The sequence below is a fragment of the Procambarus clarkii genome, chromosome 64 (genome assembly GCF_040958095.1).
Source record: "Procambarus clarkii isolate CNS0578487 chromosome 64, FALCON_Pclarkii_2.0, whole genome shotgun sequence".
In the NCBI taxonomy this organism is placed as follows: Eukaryota; Metazoa; Arthropoda; class Malacostraca; order Decapoda; family Cambaridae; genus Procambarus; species Procambarus clarkii.
Genome location: NC_091213.1, coordinates 26,860,345 through 26,876,013, shown reverse-complemented (window position 1 = coordinate 26,876,013; position 15,669 = coordinate 26,860,345). Strand labels below are relative to the sequence as shown.

Here is a 15,669-nt window from a genome sequence, read left to right as displayed (position 1 = left end):
CAGAGGACTGTCCCAAGGAGCTTCACACTCCAGCAGCCGCCTCACGGCAACAACGAGCTGAGCGGGGAGGGGGGTCACTCTCAAACAAGCATCTCTTGTTGACTGGTTTATAAAGTTACAACATACTAAACATGTTCTTCACGGGTACACTTGTCAGTGCTGGTATCATTGCACAGTTAGTAATGATAAAGCTGCCCGTTCTATGTGGTAAAGCTGATAAATATTACATTAATATAGTCAAGTTCAAGTTAATGCGCTTCCTGCATTCTTAGTACAAGAGCAGTTAATGCAAATAAACTTCAAAAAGAAAATAAATTAATACAACTGATAAAAAATTAAATTTATTAATTAAAATTAAAGCCACAACTCTCAAGCCATTTAAAGTAAGATATGATCAGGAACAGTCTGGAAAATGAGGAGTTCTGGGTGGAAGGTGGAGCGGATGTCGGGCCAGGGTAGAGGAGACCCGGGGCACGCGGAGGGTCGCTTCATGACGGCTGGTCACACCTCCTGAGGAAACAACATTAAGGAACATTACCATCTACTGTCAAGTTAGGCATAGAAACATGGACTTTAAAAGTGATATTTGCACTGAAACTTATTTAACAAATGCAAAGTCATTTCGAGTATTTAGTGGATTTAGTAGGATCATTTACGAAGACTTTTTAACCGTCTACAATTAACAAGTCAAATGGTAAAGCCCTCGAGAAGTACTTTAATTTTTTATTGACAACTTCACTACTCTGGATTAGGAAATTAATAAACGTTGTCATAGAGTGTGGGGTTTAAATTTAATAAATTAGGTTTTTAGGACAAAATTCCATGATGCATATTTCTATTACGGTCACAAGTTGTATGCAATATACACGTCCTATCATACGAGGTGCAAGAAAGCATTTCACTTCCTAACTGTCGATCATGAACCAGTCAACCTCCAAGTGTATAATAGAAATTTTCCACCTGAAACTTTTGTAGATGCTCCATTGCTTTAATCAAAGCTCATATTGGAGGCGATATAAAAAATTGAGAGATTTTTTGTTGAGCGGTAGTATACTAAACTCCTTAAATAAATATTTAAATGCTAAAATACTGGTCCAAAGATTTGAGTGCCCAACTACTTGGGCTGGACGGTAGAGCGACAGTCTCACTGCATAGAGGTTTGCGTTCGATCCCCGACCGTCGAAGTGGTTGGGCACTATTCCTTCCCTCGTCCCATTCCAAATGCCTATCCTGACCCCTTTCAAATGCTATATAGTTGTAATGGCTTGGCACTTTCCTTCGGTAATTCCCTCCCTCCAAGATTTCTCTCAGACTTTTAAGAGTATAAAGTAAAGTCCCAAGAAGCGAATGTGCAATATTCTCTATGTCCCTCTAGAGATGGGTATGGTGTGCATAATAAATGAACTAAACTAACTCCCTTTAGACACCTTCACGAGTTCCTCAAAGAAAATAAATCATGACAATGAAGTGCTGTTTATACAATCTTAAATTTTACAGTTTTTGCATAAATAAAGACGAGCCCTTTCTAGGACAAGGCAATCCTTGGGGAACTTTAAGGGATCAAGCAACTAAGACAGTAAAGGAGAGATCAGTTAGGGTATACCGGCCAGTGCAATTAACACAAGTTAGAACATGAAACAATGGGTATAAATGGGACAAGTTTAGATTTAGGAAAGGCCCGGGTAAATACTGGTTCGGTAACAGTGCTATTGATTTGTGGAACCAATTAATGCACAACATAATAGAAGTAGGATACCTCGATTGTTTCAAGCGTAGGTTAGACATGAATGAGAATGGGTGGATATGAATAGGAGATGCCTCGTATTGACGAATAGGCGTTTTGCAGTTATCTTTATTCTTATGTTCTAATCCAGACAAGGGAACATACTACTCACCTTCAGTCTTTACGAACTTCCGGAAAGACGCATCTTCCTCCCTGTGCGTCTGTGGCACCGTGCCAGCGTGTGACGGCTCTCCTATCATCAAGTGGAGAGACCCATCTGCCGTCAGAGCCACGCCCACACCAGCTGGGAACGCTCCCAAAATTTCCTTGGTTGCCATCTGCAGCAAGTCCTTGGCCACCTTCTTAACCCCGTCGTGTTTAACCTTGGCCAACCCCACCTTCAGGAAGGACTTCAAGCCGCCCGCTTCACCTACTGTCTGGATGCCATGGTCAACCATCCGCTTCAGACCACAGCTGCTGGACCCTCCACGACGCCCAGCGTTAACCGCTTTCTTAATTGCCGTCTGAGACACCTTGTTCAAGGCCATCTTGGTCACGTGACGCGCCGTCTTGCAGAACGTGTTATCGCCGTGGGTGACAGGCGCCATAGTTCACAGGAGGTCTACACCAGATGGTCCAACAATTGCCGGATAATTTTTCCAGGCTTTTGAAAGACAAGCTTAACTAGTAAATTTAAAGGCAACAAAAGGCTTTTAAAAAGTTTGATTTCGAGGATTAGATCACAATCAATTCACGTGAAGTGCGCGTATTAACAGCAACAGAATATAACAGTTCCGTCAGCGAGAATCTTTGTTCCTATTCAGTTGAACTATTTGCAAGTGGAACAAAACTGTGAACCATGTTCAAAGCCTTAAGTGCCTTGAAGATATTATTTGCACCAATACATAAGCAGAAATTCTTCCCAGAACCTAAACGCTTCCTATTAGAACAACAATCGTTAAAAACGTATCATTTGACGAATCAATTAAAGAAATGACCGCAAATACTTGACACCTGCCGGGAGTCTTGACGGCATCAAGACAACTGACTGGCAAGTGTCGTTGCCAGCCACCTGACAACAGTTCTTCCCGCCAAGCTGCCCATGAGCGTGAAGCGGGTAAATAAGTTTCAACTTGAAACTTCCCAAAAAGCGAGTTTTCTCTATGTTCATGAGCCATATTGTAAGATTTTATTGTAAAATATTTTCATTATTATGCTAATATGTTGTCTTGTCAGTATTTGACACACTGTTATCCAAGGATAACCAACCCGTCCTCAGACGACGTCCATGCCATCCAGCAACCCGTCCTCAGACGACGTCCATGCCATCCAGCAACCCGTCCTCGACTCAAGTCCATTACATCCAGCGGTCAACCCCACAGACGCATTCATAAATATTTACATGCTGCTCATTCAAAACGGGAATTTTCTCAAATATAAATTAATATTATAATATATTAGCACATTGTGCATATATAGTCATAGGTTAGGTTAGGTGTTTAGGTTCTGTTGGCGATTATTTGTATTTGTAGCACGTGGGTGAAGCATTTATAACGGTGTGGTTCGAACAAAATTCGTCAGTGAAGCACTTGTTCCGGATATGTTCGAACGTCAGCAGTTGTGAGTCGTGTGTGAACCGTTTTTCATTCATAAACAGGGGGTTTGGCGGGTGCATAGAATCACTTTTGGATCTTTGTTTGGAGGACGGGCTGCATCCAGCGGTCGACCCCAAAGATACAATCATCAATGTTCACATGCTGTTCATTCAAAGAAGAAATTTTCTCACATATAAATTAATATTGTGATATATTCCCATACTGTATATTTAGGCATTTGTTAGTCTAGGTTCTGTTGGCGATTATTTGTATTTGTAGTACGTGGGAGAAACATTTACAGCGTTGTGGTTCGAACAAAATCCGTCAGTGAAGCGCTTGTTTCGGAAGTGTTCGGACGTCATCACTTGTGAGTCGTGTGTAAACTGCTTTTCATTCTTAAACAGCTGGGGTTTGGCGGGTGGATGGAATAGACTTTGTCATTTGTTTAGCGGACGGGCTGATTTCAGAGTTGTAGTTAGAACAAAAAGTTGCCTACGCGGTTTAGTGCCTTCTTTTGATAATTACTTACTTACTTGAACAAAAGTTGTCAGCGAAGCACTTGTTCGAGAAATGTTCGAACGTCATCAGTTATGTGTCGTGTGTAAACAGTTTATCATACATAAACAGTGGCTTGCCCAGCTAGCCCAATAAATAAAAAAAAACTAAGTTCATTCCATGCACCCGCCAAACCCCAACAGTTTATGAATGAAAAACGACTCAGGACTCACAACTGCTGACGTTCGAACACTTCCGGAACAAGTGCTTCACTGACGAATTTTGTTCGAACCACAACGCTGTAAATGCATCATCCACGTACTACAAATACAATAATCGCCAACAGAACCTAAACACCTAACCTATGCCTATATATGCACAATATGAAAATATATTAAAATATTGATTTATATTTGAGAAAATTCCTGTTTTTAATGAACAGTATATTGAAATTTATGAATGCGTCTGTGGGGTCGACCGCTGGATTGAATTGACTTGAGTCAAGGATGGGTTGCCTTGTCAACTGCTCTCCACTCACCACTCTCTCTCTCCCCTCATTCACTAGTTGATTAACAGTCACGAGGCGGGATCAAAGAGCCGATGCTTAACCCCTTCCAGCACAACTAGGTGAGTACTACATCACGGCACAGCGAAAAGCAATGCAACCTGTGATCCACCAATAGTCACGAGGCTGCCAACCTGTGATCCACCAGGAGCCCCGAGGCTGCCAACCAGTGATCCACCAGGAGCCACGAGGCTGCCAACCTGTGATCCACCAGGAGCCCCGAGGCTGCCAACCAGTGATCCACCAGGAGTCACGAGGCTGCCAACCTGTGATCCACCAGGAGCCCCGAGGCTGCCAACCTGTGATCCACCAGGAGCCCTAAGGCTGCCAACCTGTGATCCACCCGGAGCCCCGAGGCTGCTAACCTGTGATCCACCAGGAGCCCCGAGGCTGACAACCAGTGATCCACCAGGAGCCCCAAGGCTGCCAACCAGTGATCCACCAGGAGCCCCGAGGCTGCCAACCTGTGATCCACCAGGAGCCCCGAGGCTGCCAACCAGTGATCCACCAGGAGCCCCAAGGCTGCCAACCTGTGATCCACCAGGAGCCCCGAGGCTGCCAACCTGTGATCCACCAGGAGCCCCGAGGCTGCCAACCTGTGATCCACCAGGAGCCCCGAGGCTGCCAACCTGTGATCCACCAGGAGCCCCGAGGCTACCAACCTGTGATCCACCAGGAGCCCCAAGGCTGCCAACCAGTGATCCACCAGGAGCCCCGAGGCTGCCAACCTGTGATCCACCAGGAGTCACAAGGCTGCCAGCCAGTGATCCACCAGGAGCCCCGAGGCAGCCAACCAGTGATCCACCAGGAGCCCCGAGGCTGCCAACCTGTGATCCACCAGGAGTCACAAGGCTGCCAACCTGTGATCCACCAGGAGCCCCAAGGCTGCCAGCCAGTGATCCACCAGGAGCCCCGAGGCAGCCAACCAGTGATCCACCAGGAGCCCCGAGGCTGCCAACCTGTGATCCACCAGGAGTCACAAGGCTGCCAACCAGTGATCCACCAGGAGCCCCGAGGCTGCCAACCTGTGATCCACCAGGAGTCACAAGGCTGCCAGCCAGTGATCCACCAGGAGCCCCGAGGCCAACTTAACTTGTGTTAAGTTAGGTGTTTCTCAACGAGTGGATCGGAATCGATTAGTCAGACGTCAAGAGTCTCGCTAATGCAACCATAGTCTTTCTGACGCCAATCTAAAGTAAATCAAACACCAATTGTATTAGTGGTTAAGTTAGTAAATAAACTATTGGTAAGCTTTTTTTGATGTTTCCGTTGAGGCACTTCTGAATACTGCCAACTATTAGGAGTCTCGTCGTGGACGTGGTGGTGAGCAGACGTGTTTTGGTTCGCTGTGCTACTGGCGTCTGGTGGGTGGACGTGTTTGTCGTCGCTGTTGGCCGGCGTGTTGACTGATGGGGGGATAGCTCACGCTGGGTGTGGTATATGTGCCATCATGGGCTCCTACACACCTCCACTCAAGGGGAAGGAGTCCGTAGGACTCAAGTTCAGTTGTAATACTGATTATGATCTTGTCTGGGCGACGATTGTCGATGTGCTACAGATAAAGATGGACGAAATATTTGGTTACCAACCACTGCCAGGAAACATAGTGGTGAAATTTGAAAACAATGTGGCGTTTTCAGAGTTTCTCAAGTAGTATCATGATGACATTATCAGTTTACCTAATGGGAAAGGATCAGTACAAGTGGTTAATTTGAGCAAAACGTTTACATACGTTTCTGTGAGGGATGCGCCTTTTGAAATGTTGAATGGAACTATGATTCATATACTGGAACAAAATAGGAAAGTGGACAATGTTCGTTTCAATAAATATACCTATGGACCAGGGAAGGGGTGCTTCAGTGGAACAAGAACAGTAAAAATGGAACTTCAACGTAATATTCCTTTATCAGTGTCAGTGGCAGGTTATTATATTAAATTTATCTACAGTGGACCACTGATAACTTGTGTTAAGTGTGGGCGTACTGGTCACATGGCTGCTGCCTGCCAGGTGGAGGCAACAGAACGGATCAACATTTTTCGTGAACATGACTTTCCGCCATTAATAGAGGACAGTGTGTCAGGAAATGATCCCACTGTTGTAAATACTGCAGTTCCAGGTGGGGTAGATGAAGTAACCCACAACTCTGTATGTGAGACGTCTGTGGGAGTGAGGACGGTGCAGGTAACTTAGGTCAGTACGGTAAAGGTGAAGCAGACAAGGACGGTGCAGACGACACTGCTCAGGACGCTATACCTGCTGTCGTCCAACCTGGTGAGGGTGAGGTAAGTCAGGACAATGTACATGTTGACGCCCATAACATAGTCACTGAAGCTGCCGTGAGCTGCGATGCTGATGGTGGTGTTGACCCTGGTGAGGTGACGATAGCACAAGTGATTGGTTGTCAACTGGATGTAGAGGATGACATCATGCGGGATAGTGATGTAGAAATGTCTGTGCAGAGGATAACTCCACCCTCTTCTGTAAGGTCTGGTAGCAAGGGTAAGGGTCGTGTGAAGGCTGGGGTGTGAAGGCTGGTTATGTAACCAGTCATGTGAAGACATGTGGGAAAAAACTAAGCCAGGGTATTGATCTGATACGTATGAAGGACTGTGCCGCTAAATTGAGTCTCTGAAAAAATTGACCAGGTGGATGCCATTGAAGTTCACCGTGACCAAGGCCACGAAGAGTCACCGAAACGTAGCGAAGGCACACTTCAACCGGTGCGTAGGGATCATGGTAAAGTGAACAGCGATAAGGAGTGGTGGGATATTGTGGAACATGAACAGAATTGAGCCGCGAGGGAAAATATTACACTTAGATTTTGAAAAGGGAAAGAAGACACTAAGTTAGTGTCGAGTGAGATAATGATGGATAAAAGAGTAATTTTGTTTTCTCTCAAAGTTAAATTTGGGAAGCCTATTAATTTTAATTGTGCTACTTTGAACATTAATGGACTCAATTGTAGAAATAAACAGTTGGAGCTGATATCATTGTTTAAATATCATAAATTGGATGTACTTATAGTGCAAGAACACAATGTACAAGATGTTAAAAACTTGATGTGTTGCTTGATTACTTTGAAATCTTAATTAATCCAACGAACTTGTTGAAAGGTGGTACGATGATATTGATTGCTAAGCGAGCCCACATTGTCGGAAAATCCGACACCATTTAATAATATTACATGCAATTGCAGATAATATTGCTGCTGTGTTGTATACATAAGTTACCCCATAGAAAATATAGCTTGTAGTGGAATTTTCCGTCAATAGAAAACGGGATATCATCGCCACGTAGTACTATAAATTCACCACCTATTGTGTTGGGAATTATTCTTAAATACATTAGTCTTTGGACTTTTACCATCATAAAAAACATCTCATTTAAATTAACTTAATTATCAGTATCAACATAAAGTAAGTGTGACCCTTCTATCACTTACTGACATCTAGACAAAGTAGGCCAGTAGCGTCAGGAGGAGGAAGAGGTCAGCCATTGTTGTTAAAAGCAGAGGCGCAGTGGAGCAAATTCAGCTCCTATAATTACTCTTGGACGAAGTGTGATGGAGATCAGAGTAGTGTTCTTCCATCATCAACACACTGTCAACATAATCAAGGGAAGTGTCCTACCGAAACCCGTTTATCTAATCATTTCTGGCCAGTTAAATGTTAGGTAGATAAGGGCGAACCGGTTAGAATGCAAACCCGCCTCGAAATAAAAGGTAATTAAGCCTTGGTCCTTATTATTTAATATACAGTGTTTTCTCTTATATAGCTGTTATATATTAGGATTCAGGCTTTACAACTAGCGCCCTTTGACAGGAACAAGAAGAGAAAGCAAGACTTAATACATCAGTTAATGGGTGATGGAAGCTAGCCTCAAATGAGGATAATTTGGTGTCTACATCCTAGTTATACCTGGTGGACTAAGCCTGCTGTACAATAAGATAAGGAACCTCCTCAATGTATACCAATATATGTAGTTTAATACTGTAGTTTGATTGGCTGCATATATATATAATATATATATTTTTTATATAAACTCCCCCCCCCCCTAATGTGTAAGGATTGATTTGTGAGATTATTGCAGAAATACAGTCCACTTAACATCATACTAATTGCTATCGAAATATATAAATTAACGTATATATAAATTCTATATAAATTCATATAAATTAAATATAAATCTCACAGGTCGGTTCCCACACATAACAATGTTCTTAATACTGAAATGGATGATAATGGTAATGTTTTATATGCAAGGATTTCCTTTCTTGACACCCTAATTCCTCTGCTTAATGTGTATGCTCCCTCTGGCACCCGCAGGAAGAAAGAGAGAGAGGAATTGTTCTCTAAAGAGTTATTATATTTTTTCAGAAAAGAAACACGTAAAGTTATTTTTGGTGGTGACTTTAATTGTCACTTCTGTGAGAGATTGTAGCACTCAGTCGAACACATGTGTATCTCCTGCTTTAATTACACTTTTGAAATGTATTGATCTCACGGATGCAAATAGCATTAACGGAGGTGTCTCTGAGTACACATATGTTTGCCAGAATTATGGATCTAAGCTTGATAGAATATATATGCACACATTACATGATAAAATTAGTTCTTGCAGTACTGTTCCGGTCAGCTGTTCAGATCATTGTATGGTTGTGGTGAAGCTTCTTATTGACGATCAGGTTAAAGTGGGGACAGGGTCATAGAAGCTCAATTGCAGTCTGTTGCAGAGTAGAGATGTAATTGATAATTTTCAAGTATTGTGGGAACATCTGGTTGGGCAAAAAACATAAGTTCCGATGTCTGTTGGAGTGGTGGGACATGTGTAAAATTGCATGCAAAAGTTTCTTCGTGAAAGTGTCCAAAAGAAAGGCTGCTGAAAAATATGGTCTGTTAACCTTATTCCAACACAGATTAAAACAACTTTATGCTAAGGTCAATATAGGATTAGACAAGTATGAAGAAATTACTATTTTAAAGGACAGGATTATCAAAATGCGGGATGAAATATCTGAAGGAGTCAATGTTCGCCTCCAGATTAATGCTAGGATGTATAGTGAAAAACTCTTTACTTATTTGTTAAGTAAAGTCAAGAATAACAAGGGTACAGCACTTGTGACAAGTATTAAAGCAGGTGATGGGACGGATATGACAAATACGGATGGGATTGTATGTTATGTTCGAGGTGAATTAGAGAAATTGTACAAAAAAGTGAACGTAGACTAAGGTATGCGGGAGAATTTCCTTGGAAAATGTACACGGGATTTAACCCAGGGTGACAACATGTTAATGTTGGAAGATGTAGATAAGCAGGAGGTGTGGAGTGTGGTCAAGAGTTTAAAGAAGGGTAAATCACCTGGCTGTGATGGGTTCCCGGCGGAATTTTATTTCTATCTATGGGATGTCATTGGTAAAGACTTTTACAAGTGGTGCAGTATAGCATATAGCATAGGAAGCTTAGCATGTCAACAATCTTATGGGATTATTAAGATGATACCTAAAGCGGGTGATTTGCATATTCAAAGTAACTGGAGGTCACTTTCCTTGCTAAACGAGGATTATATAATAATATCGAAATTGCTGGCAAATAGACTTAGGATTGCAATGGATAAAATTATATCAAAGGAACAGTTTTGTGGTGTGCCTGGAAGATCTATACACAATTGTAATAATGTAATTAGGGATGTTGTGTATTATGTGTCTGAGAGTAATGTTCCTTCCTCCATGATAAACCTCGACTGGTCGAAAGCCTTTGACCGTGTTGATGTTCAGTTTGTATTAGAAATATTGGATAGGGTAGGATTGGCACAAGACTTTATTGATTGGATCCCTATGCTTTATAAACAGTGTCGGAGCAGCGTCTGTATCAATGGTGTCAAAACTATTTTTAGATATGTATGGTATGGTAGATACCAACCAATTAAACGGACTATTCTATGTAAAGGTAAGAAAAACGGTGGAATAGGAATACTGAATGTGTACCATAAGTCATTGGCAATCTTATGTGTTACCTTTAGAAAGTAGATAATACAGAGGAATAGTGTAAATGCGCTAGGACATTGCTTTTGTAAATTACGTGTTAGGTACTTGATACATATGCCAGAGTATACTGACCTTGCCTTTATTTCACAACACTTTTATTCATGTGCAATTGATGTTCTCAGGCAGATTTGTAATAATGAAGGTTTTTTTAATGATGAACAGTAAACAAGTGTATGATGTTACACTACCAAATATAGTTCCTAGAGTAGAGGAGGCAAATCCACTCTTTAGCTGGCAAGTAAAATGGGCAAACCTTCATGTTAAATTTATTGCCCCAAAACAACGTGAGCTATTGTATCGCTCCCTACTAATGATAGGTTGTTGATGTTGGGCATTAAGGACAACAATTGGGGTGACCAATGTATTGAAATTGAGAATAATATGCATATATTTTATTTCTGTAAGCAGAAAGTTGTTCTTGTAAACTGGATTAGAGACACTCTTAAAGCTTTATGTGGACCAAGTATTAGAGTGGAGTTAATGAGGTTTTTAATGTTTCATATTGACATAAAATGCAAGAAATTAGGAATACAATAATTATGTTACTTTCTGACTACATTTTTTGTGTGAGGATAGGCAGGCAGGAGGGTTACTCAGTAGACAAAATATTAAAGGTCTTGCGAGGTAGGAATAAGTACAACATTTGGGGTTAACGGCTCATGCTCGGTGATGATATGGTAAATTGTTTTACTGAGAATTAAAAAATATATATATAAATGAAATAATTTCCCCTGTAAATTAATGTAAATATAATCTCCAATTTTGTAAATCATTTAAAGAAAAATAAGTATAACATTTAGGAGTTTAAAGTTCATGTTCTGTGATAATGAAACATTTGTTTACTGAGAATTATACTACTGTATATGTAATGTATTATTGCCTTGTAAAACTTATGTATATGTAATTTATATTGTATTTTATTAAATAAAGATAAAAAAAATAAAATGAAAACTATTACTTGAGCCTTTAGCTCCCGGTGTCTTCAACACCAAGTTGCCTATTATTCACTAAACTATAAACGTGATGAGGACCCTAGGAGTCCCTTAAAGTGTTTCAAGCGTTGAGGAGATTCCCACGACCAACGTGAACCAGGACCAGGTAAGGCTAGTCTGAGAAGAGACCCTCAAGGACTCTAACTCGACCTTGCTCCCAGGCCCTGTACGGTTCCTCTCGTATTTTCTCTGCTGATTCCGACAGCTTCGTGAAGCTTCTGCTACATGTACATTGTTGACGTACCCATTGCAGTCGGGAAAGCAAAGTAGAAAACCCCCACAACCCTTCACCAACTTCCCATCTCTTCACCTAGATTCCTTCCCCCATACTCCTGCTATGGCACTACCCATTAATTCTTCCTCGTTTACGTTCCGCCGCTGTCTTCATACTCTTGCCCCTGTCTTACGCGTCCCACTCTTGCTACCTTCCCCAGTTCCTCCTCCCAGTCCGCCTCTACACTGACCATTATCCTCCCGCCTCCCGTCCAAGGATTTACAAAATTCTCTCCAAAAATATTCCACAAAGATTTCCAGCAGAATTTCGCCGTAAAGCGTCGCGTCTATATTTGCATGTGTTTGGTGGGGGGGGGGGGCATGGCTGGTGGGGGTGTGGCTGGGGCTGGTGAGGGTGTGCCTAGCGCTGGTGGGAGTGTGGCTGGGGCTGGTGGGGGGTGGGGCAGTGGCTGGGGCATTGGGGGGTGTGGCTGGGGCCGGCTGGGGTGTGCCTGGGGCTGGCCAGGTGTGGCTGGGGCGGGCCAGGGTGTGCCTGGGGCTGGCCAGGGTGTGCCTGGGGCTGGCCAGGGTGTGGCTGGGGCTGGCCAGGGTGTGGCTGGGGCGGGCCAGGGTGTGGCTGGGGCGGGCCAGGGTGTAGCTAGGGTTGGTGGGGGCCAGCCACACTAGACCCTCGACTCGTCCACATTTCCTACTCAATTCTTTTTTATTTTTTGTGCTCATGAATTCGAGGATTTTTTTAGTCTTCCTTCACAGTTGGCAGTGATGTATACAGTAAAGGGACATGTATATAAACGTGTAGGTACACGTGGCTTAATCTTAAGAGATTTGAGGAGGAATTATTTCCTAGGTTAGAGTTAACCAACCCATCCTCCTGTTTAGCGAGTACCTATTGTGACCATCGTCAATAGTCACGAATTCGTACTTACTTAGCTTTAGATAGCAGTATACTGATTAGTAAGGAATTCTTTAAATATATGAAGCTGAAAACTCACTTAAATATTACTTGGCCTAGTTGTTGTTGTTGTTGTTAAAGATTCGCTACCTGGAACAAAAAGTTCCAAGTAACACGGGCTATGGTGAGCCCGTAGTTGGCCTAGTATAGCACACATATGTACTATATTAGGCCTAGGAAGGTTATGTTAGTTTAGTTTGCCTTTGCAACAAAAGTAAAAAATTATTTTCCGGTTTGTCCAACTCAGTAGTGCCGAGTTCTACTTTTTAATTTCGATGTACATCAGTATATATACTATGGTCCTCATCGTTACTATAATTAGTACCAGAACAGGAGGCTGGGCTGAGTTATGTGATCAAAGTGTTGGGGGAAAGGTGTTATACACTCTTGAACTGTATGAAGTCATCAGTGTGTTCAAACATGCTGTACAAAACCTTGAAAACCACAGTGTATTCATTAATGTGTTATTAATATGTGGGTCACCATGTGTAGGCGTGCACCCTGTGAGTCACTCCTGGAGTGCTAATGAGTCACCAGGTGTTATTAATATGTGGGTCACCATGTGTAGGCGTGCACCTGGTGAGACACCCCTGGACTGCTAATGAGTCACCTGGTGATCGAACACTGGCGCTATTGAGTGACTAGCATTTCGTGTTCATGTGGCACTAATGAGTTACCACTCATGATGAGTACTCACCACTGTGGTACTAATGAGTCACCACTCGTGATGAGTACTCACCACTGTGGTACTAATGAGTCACCAAGCGTTTGTCTTTGCTTGGTAACTCACCTGTGTAGAGATAATGACTCACGACATAAGTGAAGGGTGTCCTGGTGAACACGCCCCGCGACACTCCCAGTAATGTCCTGGTGAACACGCCCCGCGACACTACCAGTAATGTACTGGTGAACACGCCCCGCGACACTCCCAGTAATGTACTGGTGAACACGCCCCGCGACACTCCCAGTAATGTACTGGTGAACACGCCCCGCGACACTCCCAGTAATGTACTGGTGAACACGCCCCGCGACACTCCCAGTAATGTACTGGTGAACACGCCCCGCGACACTCCCAGTAATGTACTGGTGAACACGCCCCGCGACACTCCCAGTAATGTACTGGTGAACACGCCCCGCGACACTCCCAGTAATGTCCTGGTGAACACGCCCCGCGACACTCCCAGTAATGTCCTGGTGAACACGCCCCGCGACACTCCCAGTAATGTACTGGTGAACACGCCCCGCGACACTCCCAGTAATGTACTGGTGAACACGCCCCGCGACACTCCCAGTAATGTCCTGGTGAACACGCCCCGCGACACTCCCAGTAATGTCCTGGTGAACACGCCCCGCGACACTCCCAGTAATGTCCTGGTGAACACGCCCCGCGACACTCCCAGTAATGTACTGGTGAACACGCCCCGCGACACTCCCAGTAATGTACTGGTGAACACGCCCCGCGACACTCCCAGTAATGTACTGGTGAACACGCCCCGCGACACTCCCAGTAATGTACTGGTGAACACGCCCCGCGACATTCCCAGTAATGTACTGGTGAACACGCCCCGCGACACTCCCAGTAATGTACTGGTGAACACGCCCCGCGACACTCCCAGTAATGTACTGGTGAACACGCCCCGCGACACTCCCAGTAATGTCCTGGTGAACACGCCCCGCGACACTCCCAGTAATGTACTGGTGAACACGCCCCGCGACACTACCAGTAATGTACTGGTGAACACGCCCCGCGACATTCCCAGTAATGTACTGGTGAACACGCCCCGCGACACTCCCAGTAATGTCCTGGTGAACACGCCCCGCGACACTCCCAGTAATGTACTGGTGAACACGCCCCACGACACTCCCAGTAATGTACTGGTGAACACGCCCCGCGACACTCCCAGTAATGTACTGGTGAACACGCCCCGCGACACTCCCAGTAATGTACTGGTGAACACGCCCCGCGACACTCCCAGTAATGTACTGGTGAACACGCCCCGTGACACTCCCAGTAATGTCCTGGTGAACACGCCCCGTGACACTCCCAGTAATGTACTGGTGAACACGCCCAGCGACACTCCCAGTAATGTCCTGGTGAACACGCCCCGTGACACTCCCAGTAATGTACTGGTGAACACGCCCCGTGACACTCCCAGTAATGTCCTGGTGAACACGCCCCGTGACACTCCCAGTAATGTACTGGTGAACACGCCCCGTGACACTCCCAGTAATGTACTGGTGAACACGCCCCGTGACACTCCCAGTAATGTTCTCACTTGCTGCTAGTTTTCACTAGTGACTCACCTCTGTGGAAATAATTATAAATCAATAAATTATATATATAATAATGATAAAAGTATTTGATTATTAAGTAAGCAGTTCTCTTGTATACTTACCTAAATCTATAAACAAATGTCTGTGTTTAAGGGTGAGGTAGTGTGCCCCCCCCCCACGTCTGTGTTTAAGGGTGAGGTAGTGTGCCCCCCCCCCCACGTCTGTGTTTAAGGGTGAGGTAGTGTGCCCCCCCCCCCACGTCTGTGTTTAAGGGTGAGGTAGTGTGCCCCCCCCCCACGTCTGTGTTTAAGGGTGAGGTAGTGTGCCCCCCCCCACGTCTGTGTTTAAGGGTGAGGTAGTGTGCCCCCCCCCCCACGTCTGTGTTTAAGGGTGAGGTAGTGTGCCCCCCCCCCCCCACGTCTGTGTTTAAGGGTGAGGTAGTGTGCCCCCCCCACGTCTGTGTTTAAGGGTGAGGTAGTGTGCCCCCCCCCACGTCTGTGTTTAAGGGTGAGGTAGTGTGCCCTCCCCACGTCTGTGTTTAAGGGTGAGGTAGTGTGCCCCCCCCCCCACGTCTGTGTTTAAGGGTGAGGTAGTGTGCCCCCCCCCCACGTCTGTGTTTAAGGGTGAGGTAGTGTGCCCCCCCCCACGTCTGTGTTTAAGGGTGAGGTAGTGTGCCCCCCCCACGTCTGTGTTTAAGGGTGAGGTAGTGTGCCCCCCCCCCCCACGTCTGTGTTTAAGGGTGAGGTAGTGTGCCCCCCTCCCCACGTCTGTGTTTAAGGGTGAGGTAGTGTGCC

At 44.6% G+C, this 15,669-nt stretch overlaps 3 protein-coding genes across 3 annotated transcripts; 1 reads left to right on the top strand and 2 right to left on the bottom strand.

The window, feature by feature from the left end:
* Window positions 1–328: 328 nt before the first annotated feature.
* Window positions 329–3,009, bottom strand: LOC123769104 (uncharacterized). Its single transcript, XM_045760055.2, has 2 exons — window positions 1,896–3,009; window positions 329–510 (listed from the first exon to the last, which is right to left on the bottom strand). The coding sequence occupies exons 1-2, from the start codon at window positions 2,329–2,331 to the stop codon at window positions 395–397; spliced, it is 552 nt and encodes a 183-aa protein (XP_045616011.1). The 5' UTR covers window positions 2,332–3,009; the 3' UTR covers window positions 329–394.
* Window positions 3,010–4,452: 1,443 nt separating this feature from the next.
* LOC138354811 (PE-PGRS family protein PE_PGRS33-like) lies at window positions 4,453–5,827 on the bottom strand. The gene is made up of 2 exons (XM_069309308.1): window positions 5,805–5,827; window positions 4,453–5,428 (listed from the first exon to the last, which is right to left on the bottom strand). Exons 1-2 carry the CDS (start codon window positions 5,825–5,827, stop codon window positions 4,453–4,455), a joined length of 999 nt encoding a protein of 332 aa, XP_069165409.1.
* A 3,837-nt stretch (window positions 5,828–9,664) lies between these two features.
* On the top strand, window positions 9,665–14,887 carry LOC138354810 (uncharacterized). The gene is made up of 2 exons (XM_069309307.1): window positions 9,665–9,728; window positions 13,422–14,887. Exons 1-2 carry the CDS (start codon window positions 9,665–9,667, stop codon window positions 14,885–14,887), a joined length of 1,530 nt encoding a protein of 509 aa, XP_069165408.1.
* The last annotated feature ends 782 nt before the right edge of the window (window positions 14,888–15,669 follow it).

What these genes read in the sequence shown, in the direction of transcription:
- LOC123769104 (XM_045760055.2), bottom strand. Translation starts at nt 2,331, where the DNA reads ATGGCGCCTGTCACCCACGGCGATAACACGTTCTGCAAGACGGCGCGT. An exon ending in GAAGTTCGTAAAGACTGAAG is followed by an intron (nt 511 to 1,895) that starts GTGAGTAGTATG and finishes TTGTTTCCTCAG; the next exon opens with GAGGTGTGACCAGCCGTCAT.
- LOC138354811 (XM_069309308.1), bottom strand. Translation starts at nt 5,827, where the DNA reads ATGGCACATATACCACACCCAGC. An exon ending in GCACATATACCACACCCAGC is followed by an intron (nt 5,429 to 5,804) that starts GTGAGCTATCCC and finishes ACTGGCTGGCAG; the next exon opens with CCTTGTGACTCCTGGTGGAT.
- LOC138354810 (XM_069309307.1), top strand. Translation starts at nt 9,665, where the DNA reads ATGTTAATGTTGGAAGATGTAGATAAGCAGGAGGTGTGGAGTGTGGTC. An exon ending in GGTCAAGAGTTTAAAGAAGG is followed by an intron (nt 9,729 to 13,421) that starts GTAAATCACCTG and finishes TCACGACATAAG; the next exon opens with TGAAGGGTGTCCTGGTGAAC.